The sequence below is a fragment of the Panthera onca genome, chromosome F1 (assembly GCF_046562875.1).
Source record: "Panthera onca isolate mPanOnc1 chromosome F1, mPanOnc1 haplotype 2, whole genome shotgun sequence".
In the NCBI taxonomy this organism is placed as follows: domain Eukaryota; kingdom Metazoa; phylum Chordata; class Mammalia; order Carnivora; family Felidae; genus Panthera; species Panthera onca.
The window spans coordinates 16007103-16020707 of record NC_138355.1 but is presented as its reverse complement, the minus strand read 5'-3'; the positions used below and the strand labels follow the sequence as shown (position 1 = coordinate 16020707).

Sequence of the window (13605 nt, the reverse complement as noted above, 5' to 3'; positions counted from 1 at the left end):
TCCCCCCTTTCCCAGGAGAAGGCGATTCATTATTAAGATATATCTAATTCATATTTTAAAAATTCTGTTCCACATGATTTTACATCACTTTTTAATACTTGTCTTAAAGAAAATATTTGCATGCATCAGGCAAATATTTTAACATCAATTTGCCTGGGAACGATGTTTAAGTATACTTCATAATAACAATTTATATTTTCTCTGTAATTATCACTTTAAGTAAGGGCTGTGGTACTGTAGACTTTCATATACGGATAAATGCGTTATTTTTTTATTTTTATAAGTGCTTCTCCTATCCAAACACACTGCTGTGTGATGAAATGTGTCACTAACTACCTGACCATCATTCTACAAGGTATATAGAGAAATAAATGTTGCCTACCTCCTCCTATGTTACAAAAGCATGTATGAGTTTTAAAACATTTCAAAGAAACGTCAAGGGGGTTTGTGAATTCGAGCCCTGCGACGGGCTCTGTGCTGACAGCTCAAAGCCTGGAGCCTGCTTTGGATTCTGGGTCTCCTTCTCTCTCTGCCCCTTCTTTGCTCATGCTCTTTCTCTCTCTCAAAAATAAATAACATTAAAAAATTAAAAAAAAAAGAAAAGAAACACCAAGGGGCGCCTGGGTGGCTCATTCGGTTGAGCCTCTGACTTCAGCTCAGGTCATGATCTCACTGCTCATGAGTTCGAGCCCCGTATTGGGCTCCGTGCTGACAGCTCAGAGCCTGGAGCCAGCTTCATATTCTGGCTCTCCCTCTCTCTCTGCCCCTCCCCTGCTCATGCTGTCTCAAAAATACATAAACACACAAAAAAATTTTTTTTTAAAAACATCAAGATCCAGAGATCTACAATAATAGAAAATGTGCAGTCCTTTAAGACACTTTCTCCCCACCAGTTGTGTGGAGCTCTTCCTTACCAAACTATGTAAAAACTAATTTTTTGAGCAGTAGCCCTCCAACTGTGGTCCCAGAATGTCCTTTAACTACTATGCCACTTTTCCAATTTTAAAAGGAGACATGTTCTCATGTCTAGGGACGGTTCCCCGCTAGAACAAGCAGAAAAGAAACAGCAACTGTTTACTCTGAAGGTCCTCACTGCTGGATGGAAATGGATCCACTGGCACCTGAGGAATCTGGGAAATGGCTGTGACATCAGGGTTCCCACAATCCTTGAGGAGTTGCTGTTTGTTGTGCGTGTGCTGGTTGAATTTTTCTGATGAGAGCAAGTGGGTTATATGTTTGTGTATGTTCTGAATGTGGGGGAAACACAATCTTTGAAAATGAGATTAAAAATTCTTCTGTTGGGGTGCCTGGGTGGCTCAGTTGGTTAAGCCTCCGGCTCTTGATTTTGGTTCAGGTCATGATTTCAGGGCCATGGGATGGAGCCCTCCATCTGGCTTCATGCAGGGCTTGGAGCCTGCTAGGGATTCTCTGTCTCTCTGTCTCTCTCTCTCTCTCTCTCTCTCTCCCCCTCTCCCTCTGCCCCTCCCCTACTCTCTCTCTCAACGGAAAACAAAACTGCCCCGTTGGTTTAAGAAAAATCAGTAATGGACGACATTAATACAAAATTGTGTAAAAAATAGAAAGGAAATATTTCAACACCAAACTATGAACTGTGTCTACCTCAGGGTGGTGAAACATGGGTGACTTTATTTTCCCATTTAAACTTTTTAGTGTACAATAGAACAGTTTCTAAAATGAGCATGAATTGCACGTTGGTGTTATGCCTATATATATGCGTGTATATATATATATGCATATATATGTATGTGTGTGTATATATATATATATATATATATATATGCATATATATATGTGTATTTTAGGGTTTTTTTGAGAACGAGTGAGAGAGAGTGAGTGGGGGAGGGGAAGAGAGAGAGGGGGAGAGAGAGAGTATCCCAGCAGACTCCACACTGTCTGTGCAGAGCCCCATGCAAGGCTTGAACTAACAAACCATAAGATCATGACCTGAGCTGAAGCTGGGTGCTTAACCAGACTGAGCCACCCAGGTGCCCCCATGCTTTATTTCTAAAATATTACTCTCAGCTAGAGAGTGTAAAACCAGCAGAACCACACTATACAAAAAAAGAAAGAAAGAAAGAAAGAAAGAAAGAAAGAAAGAAAGAAAGAAAAAAGAAAAGAAAAGAAAAGAAAAGGAAAGGAAAGGAAAGGAAAGGAAAGGAAAGAAATCTATTTACTTACACACCTTTGCTATATACACTATGGAATATGCCTCCCCACCTCCTTACCAAACTCTCTAATCTTAAGAAAATCCTCAGGGTAAATTAACAATCATAGCTCATTTAGAAAATAATTAAGCAATACTTGTAAAAGTGCCGATCACTTCTACCGGAATCGTGGAGGAAAGGGGTTCACTCAGGCCAAAAGGAAGCAGATCAAGGAAAGAGTCTCAAGGAGGGGAGATGGGAGCAGAACCTTGCAAGGGAGCACAGGTGGGTTTGCAAAGAGAGGTGCAGAGAAAGGACATCTCATCAGGAGAGAAGCAGGAAGGAGACTAGAGGACATGGGAAATGTCCCAGCCTAACTAGCACGCTAGGGAAAAGTAGGGGAACAGTTCTGATCTACAGTGAATGGGCAGGCTGCTGGGACCTGGATGGAAATCCAGAAGGCACTGGTGATTTTAGAAGGTAAACTTGCTGAGATCCCGACATGGATTGGCCAGAGGTGGAAAGGAAGGAGTCAGGGTGAGCCTGTAATTTCTGAGGTTTGCATCCTGGGTTGTGATACAGAAACACAGGAAAAGCTAAAAGGGGATCGACTGGGAAAAGGGAGTGCCATACTGTCATGTTTTGTTGTTGTTCTGTGATGTTCACGTGGAAATCAGTTGAACAGGGCACTACGTATATGGATGTGCAGTTCCAAGGGGGGCCCTGAAGCTGTAACCTGGGAGTCATTAGTATGCAGACCTATGCTGAAATGGTGAGCCTGGGGGCGATCTCCCAGGCAAACAGTATAAAGTGGGAAGGGAAGTAGAGGGGACCCAGTGCTTGAGCTGGATTAGAACGGGGGACCCACTAAAGATGGGGAGGTCACCCATTCACTTAAGCATTCCCTGAGCCCAGGCAACAGTTTAGCAGCTGTCCCAGTGGTATGGGACTACTGTGACCCAGACAGGTATTTGGGACAGTAGCCCTGGTGGAAAATGGAAAGAAAAGTCACGATGTACACAATTATTTAGTGTCACTTCCCAGTCTGGATTGATGACAATATGTCAATGCCCAGGCATAAAAGTTGAGATTCAATACCTATTTCCACTGGAAGATTCAACTTCATATATTTATGAATCACCTGAAAAAGAAACAAAACAGTAACCAGTTCCCCAAACCTCTATTTCCGAGAAGTCTCTAAGTACGCTAGTATAAAATGAAATATCAGAGAGAAAAAATACATGAAAATGCTTGGTTGTGTTATAAACCATTGACCTCAACAGACCCTCTCCTTTTCTGAGGATTCTAGAAAGCAGCATTTAGGGGGCTTCCAGGGTCTGTAGGCAGGAGTCTTCTGGGCAGTACACATACCTTGGGCAGCCAGTCGGGGCACAGGGCATGAAAAGAAAAGGATGGCTGACGAGGGCAGGAGGCTGGACACTGATTCCCCTACCCCTCATGAGGCCCAGGCCAACTCCACCAAGCCCTTTGCAGCCTAGCATGAATCTGTGTGGATAAATACAATAGAGATTGGAGAAAATGGGCTTGTCTGTAAAAATCCCAAGTGCTGGAGAGGCCTTTCAGTTTGCCCCAGAGTCAAGCTGATTAAACTTAGCACGTCCTGGCTCAAACTTTGATTGAGTTGGGCCCCTTGGCCTTTAAGTTGTATATCTGAATCCTCTTTGAAAAGATTTGGCCTCCCCATATACATTTCGAGTGCTGGGAGAGCGCCCATCTGTTTTTATGCTTATTTATAACCACAGCACCTTCCAGCACCGTGAGGTCCTTTAAAATATAATGACATGACTGATGATGAGTAATTAAGTGAATAGGGTGAATGTTCTTACTCTCAGACAAACGTTTGTGGGAAAGCAATTTCCCTTGCGGCCCCGGCCTGGCACTTCTGCTTCTAGTGAACACCCAAGCTCCGATTATCTTGGAAGGTATGTGTGAACCACCACCTCTGCTAAGAAGACAAAGTATTCTTTCTGCCCGTTCGTTCCTTGCTCCCACTGCTGCCTTGCCTTGTTGACCTCCAAGTTCAGGGTGTGGTAGGGAGCCCAGTAGAAAAACCCAAGATTTACAGAAGGGGGTTAAGAATCTTCCTCAAATGTCCTGTAAGCCATTTGCCTAAAAAGGGAGGATGAGGGGAAGCCAGGGGTCAGATCTGGGGACACACACACACACACACACACACACACACACACAAGACTTGGGGTAGCTGTTGTTCTTCCCTTGAGGGAAAGAGGGTTCCGCTAACCCCAGGGCCTGACTCTAGGGTGGCCAGTGTCTGTCCTGCGTGAAGACTGGGGTACAGTGAGGGTGTGTGTCACAGCTCAGCGGCCCCTCCCTAACACGCCAGCCCTCCCGCTCTCGCTCTCCCATCTGCCCCGGTTTCTTTAAGCACCTGGAGTTGATGTGCAGAAGCATCTCACCCGCCTCCACGGAGACAAAGCCTCTCCTTCCCGGGCTCCATCCCTAGCACCCGCTGACCAGGGGCATCTAGTGCCCCCGCCCCTTCCTCCCCCTTCCTGGAATCTTGACCACCCTCGTGTCAAAGGCAAGAAAGGCAGAACTCCTACCAGCTAACTCCGTGTTTCTGTGAACACGCGTGTATGGCATACATTTATGCAGTCCCTGGAGTGTCTTCGTGACACAGATATTTCCTATCTGTTGCTACTTGCGTAGACGGGTCTTCCAGCTGGTCGCTCTGCTGCCAAAGTCCAAGGATTTTGGAAGGCAAGGCCCGTCCCGCCCCGGCCCCGGGGGGAATGCGCCTCCTTTCGGCCGGAGAAGGCAAGCAGGCTCGCGGGTACATCCTGCGGCGCCCGGGGCAGCCGCCTCGCCGCCCTGGGAACTGGGAAGGCGAGGGCGGCGGTGGGGTGGGGTGTTTGCATCTTTGTTCCGGCCCAGATGAAGAGCAAGAAAATCTAAGCCACTGTCAAGCTCTGTTTCGAAAGTTAAAATGTAATTTCTCTGCTCTATCAACTCCCTCCTCCACCGCCCCCCCCACCCCCAAATGGAGAGCCTGCTGTTCAGGCCGGGTGCGATCTCCATTCCTGCAGAGAAGTTTCCCGAATGGTGTCTCCTCGCCCGCCCGTTAAGAAAATTCCCAGTCGCTTGCAAACAGCTCCAAGCAGACGAAACAGCAACTGGAGGACCTGTCCTTGTCCTTTCTAATAACGCGAATCATGAGGATTCAAATTAAGACGCATTTTTCAGATTCGTTCCTCATTTGAAGCTGAGTCTGGGGGTATCGATAACGGCAAAAATAAGCCTCAGAGATCTTGGGAATTAGAGCTCCCTCATTACGTGGTGCACCAAAGAGGCTGGGACATCCAGTACCCGAGGACTGATTTCTGGTCATGACTCTCTTCCTGTATCTGAGAACTGCGGGGCGCAGAACCCTTAAGATTCCGATTGTCCCTGGGCTCTTCTGAGAAGTCACTCATGTATGTGTGTGATTGATTTGTTCTGACAAGTTTATTTTCTTTCATAAAATTTCCTTCACCAACCACTGGTTGTGTCTTTGTTCCCCACCCCACCCTTAAAGTGACTATCGTCCCTGTAATCAGCTTCCTAGATATTTTTTCAAGAAAAGTGGTTCCAGGGCAAGTGAAATGTAGTGATTTTTTGTTAAGTCTAAAGCTAAAATCGGTAGTTCCTAATTTTCTGTACAACTACTTCCTCCAGGCTGCCTCACTTTATTAGACAAAATGACCACGCCAAGAATCTACTAATATTCAGACTACGGTGGAGACATCTTACTCAACAACTTCTACAGGTGGAAAGCAAACCCGCAGACCCCGAACACCGATGACTGTCCCTTCCTCAGATGTCTTGGCAATGCATTTCTGCATTTCCTGATTTAATAAGAAACAGCATTTAGAGAAAAGAAGGTCGTGGCAGTTTGTTGATATTGTTATTACTGTTTGAGATAGTTTTTAATTGAGTGTTGTTAGCCTGCTCCTGGAGCTGGTGGAAATTACAAGAATCCAAATTCTTGTGGATAAACATTAATGCTGTTGACATAGACATCCTCTCTGTATTGTTGAAAAGGGAGTTAAAGGGAAACCGTTTGGGGTGGTACTCGGTCTGAGTTAAATTAAAACCGAATTCCACCGCAGAGCACCCAATCAGATTACAGTGGTGTGCACTCACAGGTAGTTCTGTAAATGTTTGGACACCAAGTGGACACAGGAAGTTAGACCTTATCCAAGTAGCTCCTGTAAATGTCTAATCTCTAGCTCAGAGGAATACTCCAAGAATCCTGTTGGTTGACCTTACGAATTGGCTTGAATAGAGGATGCTGAACCCCTAAGTTTTACTTTTTTTTCCGGGTGGAGTTCTTCCCCAAGAAACTCTTCTACCCCTTGGGGGGAGAAAAAAAAGAAGCAAAACTCAAGACTTATCTACTTTTCTATAAACACTACTCGCCCTATTAAAAAAAAAAAAAAAGTACCTCCTAGCCCTTCCTCTAGCTCCATCTCTCAAAGACTAAAAAATAAATATATGATCTTAGAACCGCCACGGACAGGAGGCACGCGGGGATCGCCTTGCGCGCACAAGCTCGCAGAGATCTGCGACATCCCGTTACCCTAGTCCCCGATGTGCCTGCGAAGAAGCCGAGTTCTCCCTCGGCTACCGGTCAGCTGGGGTGGCGGTCCCGCTGAAGGAGGGAGCAGGTAAGCAGGGTAGAGGGGAGGGATTGTAAAAGAAACGCATTTTAAAAAAATAAAAATCAAACTGACCTCTAGTTGAAATCTACAGATGCCATTTAAAAGTGAAAAAAGGTCTCCGAGGTGGCTGCTGGCCGGGCACGCAGTCCCAGACCCGGATCTCAGTTTATCGGAGCCAGTGGAGTAGGAAGGTATCTGTGGTTCTGAAGTTGATGGGGTTCCCCACCCCCCGCAGGGCAGGGGAACGTATGTGACACCTTGTTCGTTTGGAGATGGTTTATTCACTCGTGTTGTAAAATCTAAAATGACGCCGCTGGGAAGACGAAGGAGCTGCTGGGCCCCTTGCGACCCCCGGTCTAATCTAGTATGCGGGGGACCCTAAAGTTCACCATGCCAAAATGCACGGGTGCCTGACGCCTAAGATGCGGCAGAGGCGCTTGGGAGTCTTGGAAAGGGCTTCGTCACAAATGAATGGTGGAGACACTCGCTCACTGTCTTCTACAGTCGGGGGGCCTGGAGACCCGGCGAGTATTGGCAGTCTGCGGCCTCGGACTGTACAGGCCCGGATCCCTGACCTTCGCACTCCGGGCTGCCCTTCTCCCCAGGGCGGGTGAAAGTCACCAGACTGTCAAATTCTCCAAAATATTAAGAGAAGGAGGCCATCCAGCGCCCTGCTCCTGCCTGTCAGATAAACAGGATTTGCCACCTCTCCTCTGGACTTGACCTGCGACCATAGGGGCTCCGTGACCTGTCTTGATTCTGGATTTCACTGCCTCCTATAAAGAGAAAAAAAATCTCCAGGCTACCTTTCAAATGATATATTTCCTTGGCTCCTCTTTGAATCAAGATCACTGAGGCCCAAATTCAGAGTGCCAGCAACAGCTCCAGGGCCCCAGGGTGGTGCCGCAAACATTTCTGGCGCCGTGGGCGTTACAAATGCTGAAACTCCAAGGAAATTGATATTCTGATGTGAATTCCAACTAGGAAGCACCCTAGAGAACATTCCCGCTCCCCTGGGCGTACCTCGTGCGGGGAGGAGCCGGCGGCGCTGGGCCCAGGGAGTGTGGCGGGGCGACTCCTTCGCGCCGCGTTTACACCTCTCCCTTTGTGACAAATCGATTTCCCGCGCCGCTGTTCTGCATTTGCATCCCGCCGCGGCCCGGGGCCCAGCTGCGCCCGGTGCACACTTAGCACCGGCTTGGGACTGTGTGCGTGTGTGCACGCGTGTCTAATTGACTTTCCGTCTACCTTTTTATGACTACATGTGTTTCCAACAAAAGGTCTTATTAGGACAATCTGGTTTCACTAATTTAGAGGTTGGGAACGTGGAAGGCAGGCGCTTTTTTTTTTTTTTTTTTAAGAGTTTGCAGAAGTTCAGATTAAGAAATGACAGCGGGATGCACCGTGGTCCTAGGAGTAGGTCTGCCTATTTTTATGACCTGTTCCTCTTTCCTCTCGCTGGCTTCCCCTGTTCCACCCCCTTCACACTCCACACTGCCCCATTAGCCACTGGATTCCTAACTGTTAAAGAACCATTTCTTTAACACTTAAGGCATTTGAACCCAGAAGTCTGAGAAATTTACTGGGCTGGGGAAATCAGTAAGAGGGAAAAGAAATCATTCTACAGAGAAGAAAGTGCAATGAATATCAACCGAGGAGGAAACAGAATTGTGCTGAGGAGTGACAGAGATCAGTGAGGTCTTACTAAGGTCGGCCCAGGTTATAACTGGAGAATTTGCAATATCGTTGTAAATGAAACCTGTTTTACTAACGGGAGCTGAAAAGAATATTTAGGAAGAGCAGGTTTCTATGTCACTGAGAGAGTAAACCCGGGTCTTCTACACGTGCCCCATCCCTCTGAAGATTATGGCTTGCCACTTTGGGGTAGACTGCCAGCAGGCTGCAAGGGGCACCTGATTCTTGGGGTCATTCTCCGTCCCTTTCAGGCTCCAGAGCCCAGCTTTAGTCGTCTGCCTGAAGACTCCTCTCTTCTCTGACTCGCCCTGGGAGCCTCACTGTCCACTGCCCACTGGAAACCCAGCAGGGCCCAGTGGGGGGCCCGACTCGAGCAGCTCACTGATGGCCGACCCGAGGACTGAGGACAAGGGTCCTCCTGAACACTATCACCCCACTCACCAGACCTTCCTATTCTCATCTCAGAGATGAGTGAGGAGGTTGAGGAAACAGGGCTTCTAAGAGCAACAACTATTTGTTGGAAGAATAGGCCCCAGTCATCTCCAGAAAGCCAGGCCTTGTTGTGTTTCTCTGCTCCTTTCTTAGCCCCACGTGTCGGTCACTTTGTCCCCATCAGCGCGGTCTGCATTTCTGCTACCTTCTTCCAGCACCGTCTGTCCACCATCCTTCCTTAAACAGCCTCTCTTTGGCTGGCACCCGAGCCTCAGTTTCCTCTCGGGGGCCCACTCCCCACCAGGCCTGTCGTTACTCCTTGAAACTCAGAGATGCGTTCAAGAATCAAGGGGGCGGGTTCCCGAAGTTCGCATCCCCTTCCCTCCGGACACACGGTCCCCAACTTCGGCCGCTGCGCTTTTTGTGTCCTTCCGCACCACGGCGGACGCCACGTGCGCAGCGCGACCTCTGGCCACGCCAGGTCTGGGTCTCACAGGAGCCACCACCGCGCGCCACCTACACCTCAGGCGTTTCCCAGGCGGCCTCCACAGTCCAGAGTCGTTCCATTCGCACCAGGAGGCCACCAGGAACCCGAGCTCCCTTCTCGTGGCGTTCCCTCGGCAGCCCTCCAGCCCTCTTGTATCCGGCGCCCATCGAGGCCGACGCGGGCCCCGGACTCGCTGTGACCACCGGCCTTGGGCCTGCTTTTCACATCCCTCTGCTTGTTTTAGGGGTAAAGCCACACTGGTTGGTCTCGCCCGCCCCATCCTGGTCTTTTCACGCAGCCGTTTCTTCACGACCGTGTTTTCGGTTGTGGGTCCAGCCTCCAGTTCTCCGAACAGCGATAAATGTGGCGATTAATAATTAACCAGGGCGAAAGGAGAACCGCGGAAGGTGCGGAATCAGAGAAGCTGGGCGATTCGGTAGCCTAGTCTCCCTGTGCTTTGCATATTTAAATTTTCCCTAGCGAAACGTTTAAAAAACAATCACATTCCGCCGCGCATTCTCTTGGAGCTCCAAGTGTGTACGCCAGCAATTAACTCCTGCTGCGGACGCGTGCAGCGCGAGCAACCCCCCTCCCTTCCACCCCTTCCAGGCTCCAATATCTTCAAGAGAGCCTCCGCCGCTGTGCCCAGCCATTGCCCGGGACTTGGGGACACCGGGTCTTCATTCCTCAGAGCTGGCCTTCTTTCTGTAGTAACAGAGCAGGCCACATTTCCATCAGCCTGAACTCCCCGTCGCCCTCTGCCTCTGGGAATACGTAGGGTGGATCGACCCCAGTTCGATTTGGGCTGAAAAACGCGGAGGGGATCCTAGGCCTGGACCCAGGAAGCTGGGCGAGGGGCAGGCGGCCTGCCCGAGCAAGGGGCTTCCCCTGCCGCCTGCTTCTTTGCAGCCCTTTGCCCGGGCCTTGCTTCCAGCTGTCTCTGGGTCCTGTTTGCTTTGTCTATTTCCCGAGAGTCTGATATTGGCTTTTTTTTTTTTTTTTTTTTTTTAAACCGTGGAATGCCGGCGGGTCTCCTGTGTCTACAGGTTCCCAATTTGAAGACCAAATAAATAATGACACGGAAAGGAATTAGCTTCATTTAAAAACTTCCAGCCAAGTTGAGACCCTTGAAATCTCAAAAAGGAAATATCAAGCCCCATGTCACCTGGGATGAGCCAGGTGACAGGTCTGTTACAGACCCCAGAACGTAGGGATACATTTGGGGGTCACCTTTTAAGGCATGGTTAATGAGGCCAGCGAGATTTCCACGGAGACGCGGTATATCAGTAGGGAAGGATGGGGAAGGGAGACTGTACGGGGACTTTTCTCGAGGTCTTAGGGCCAATAGGGAGAGCTCCTCGAATGTGACACTAGGCTCGGCTTTCGGGCCCGAGCTTCCCCTGCGCATCTCTCGGGTGCGGGACCGTGCGGGCCGGGAGCTCGGGTTTCACCCCAAAGGACACTCCCTCTGCTTCGCCGAGTCTTCCCCAGGCACAGGCCTTTGATTCCGCCGGCGGTCTCGAACCCAACCGCAGGTGGAGGGCGGCCACCGCCGGGCACAGAGAGCGGCTGGGCCGCTGGGGCTGGGCGCTCCAAGCGGCCCCTCCCGCACGCCCCGGCCTCGGGAGCCCCGCGCGCCGGGGCCGCGCGGGTGTCGCCGCTGTGCGCCGTGCCCTCCTCCTCCTCTGCCCCGCCTGCCTCCGAACCCGCGCTCGCGACCCGGGAGGAGCCCCCCCCCGACCCGGCTCGGCGCCTTTAACCTTCCGCCCTCCCGAACAGGGCAGGCTCCCCGCCTTTACACCCCTCGGGGACCCTTGCCCAGCCAGCCCGGTTGCCCCGCGTCGCCGCGCGCGCCCCGGACTGAGGGGCGGCCCAGTGGGTTTCAGAGACAGTCGGCGGCGGACAGAGTCCCCGACCCCGACCTCGGGGCCTCTCCCGGCAGCGGCCCCTGGGCTACGCCCTCGTCAGAGCCCTCCTTTCCTCCCCGTCTGTGACCGGCCCTTCCTCCGGCCACTGCCACCACCTCTCCTCGCCCCCTCTCTCTCCCCTGGCCTTGGCGGGCTGCAGGCGCCCGGCCGGGACCCCCAGCGTCCCCAGCCCCCCACCCCCACCCCGTCCCGGACACACACTCCCGCGGGCATGCGCCCCTCACTCACTGTCCTGCTGCGGGGTGTCGCTGCCGCTGGTGAGTCCCGGCGACTCCAGTAGGCTCCGGCCGGCCTCGCCCACGCTCTCGTCCGCCTGCGCCGCCACCATGTCCCCGGCTTCCTCCAGGTCTAGCAGGTGACTGACGGAGAAGTTCTTTTTCGCCTGCAGGGTGTCGAGGTTGCCCGGGCTGTCCAAGCGGCCGCCCAGCGCCGGTTGCCGCTCCAGAACGTGCCCGTAGCTGGAGGTCATGGTCTCCCCCTCCGATCCCACCCACCCCCCTCTTCCCGCTCGAATCAACACCAAACGCTGTGGGCGCGAGGGGGGAGAGGAGCAGAGTGGGGAAGAGAGAGGGGGGAGTGGAGAGAGAGTGAGAGAGAGAGAGAGAGAGAGAGAGAGAGAAGGAGGGGAAGGACAAAAAAAAAAAAAAAATTGGAAAGAGGGCGGGGGACCCCCTTCTGCGGAGCAGAGTTCTGCACCAACAGCCTTCGACAGCCTCGGTTGCTTTCCTGAGGCCAAGTCCGGCGCGGTCCAAGGAGATAATCCACACCAAAAAATAAAATTAAAAAGTCACCCTATGTTCAAGTCAGGAGAAAAAAATTCCTTCCAGCTCTCCAAAAGCGTCCACACGCACACACTAAAAATAATAATAAGGGGGAGAAAGGAAAGGGGAGGCCAGCAGGGCGGGGGAGTTAGGCAAACAGAAGAAGAGAGAAGAAGGGGTGGGAGAGAAGAATCAAAGTGGGTTTTTTTTTCAAGGTTAAAAAAGTTATTCCCAGGCAAGAGTTCAAGCACCAACAGAAGAAGGCTTGTTCCAGCTTTAAAACATCTTCAAGAAAACGTGTTCCCCCTCTCTGCACTCCTGTGGATTCTCAGGAGTGACTAAAGTTTCAGGAGGAGAGGGTGATGTCTTGCAGATGTATTGGAGAGCAGGATTCTCACTTTACTTTTCGTAAGAAGAAAAAAAAGGGCTTCAAGAGTCCGAAGGAGGGTGGTGGTGGGTTTCCCCCCTTTCCCTTCTCTCTCTCCCCCTCTTCTTGCTGAGCTCCTTTTTCCTTCTCAGTTGGATCAAGAAGCTCTCTGGCACTTCAAAAGGCACAAACTGGCATGCAGAGGAGGCTTTGTAGGGAATACAAGAAAATTGGAGACCCCTGGGAGGGCAGATCTCGACTTAATAGGAGCCTGTAATTACGTGGCAAAGCCTTTGTGCGGTGCCTGACGTTTTACAGACCCCCTTTCTCCATCACAATCTCCTTCTTCCTCCTTTCCCTCGGACCAAAAAACAGTCTGATTAAGAAAACCCCCTTTGCCAACATCTGAGCAAGAGAGAAAGAGAGAGGGAGGGAGCCAGAGAGGGAGGAGGGAGCGAAAAGGGAGGGAAGAGAAAGCGAGAGAGCCCCTTTGGATTTTTTAAGTAAAGGTCTAATTATCATTCCCCTGCAATAGTATCACGGGGAGGAAAGACAAACTGAAACCCACAGTCACTTCAAACGGACTGATTATTTTGCTTGGGCATTAACTCCTCCAGATTTGTTTAAGATCTTGTTGGAAAATCTCATTTGCATGTTTTGATAACAGCTGCGGGGAAACTTGTTGGAAAAAAATCCACAACTATCTCAATCAAATTTTCTTCTCTCTCTCTCTCTCTGCCTTTTTTTTTTTTTTTTTTTTTTTTTTTTAGCGTTTCCTGCAGTTCTAACAGTTTTTGGGAGTGGGGGTGGGGGAGTGTCTGAGAGAGAATGAAGGAGAGAGCAAGCAAATTAAAGCTACGTTTGGCTCCGTAGAGACAGCCTCTTAAATAATGTAATAAAATAACAGGCGCGATAATAGTGGGAGGCTCTCCCACGCTTCTTCCGCGAACCAAAGGCAGGTTAGGGGAGATCTAGAAGGCGCCGAATCGGTTCGAGTCTCTCGCCGCTAGGAATCCCGGGGCCAGGGCAGTGGGAAATTTACATATTTATTTAGCCGGAGGAAAGGACTCTGCGAGTGTAGCATAATTGCT

The 13605-nt window shown here is 50.5% G+C and overlaps 1 protein-coding gene across 4 annotated transcripts in view; it reads right to left on the bottom strand.

Moving 5' to 3' along the window:
- Positions 1-12923, bottom strand: part of PRRX1 (paired related homeobox 1) — a 78815-nt gene extending 65892 nt beyond the window's left edge. For 2 of the 4 annotated variants that reach the window (XM_060643487.3, XM_060643488.3), the window contains exon 1: positions 11615-12909. In XM_060643487.3, the coding sequence (XP_060499470.1) occupies positions 11615-11855 (241 nt within the window). In that variant the 5' untranslated portion in view covers positions 11856-12909. Of the gene's footprint in view, positions 1-11614 lie in introns of all 4 variants that reach the window. The other 2 variants (XM_078441051.2, XM_078441052.2) reach the window with 2 other exon arrangements.
- Between the last annotated feature and the right edge of the window lie 682 nt (positions 12924-13605).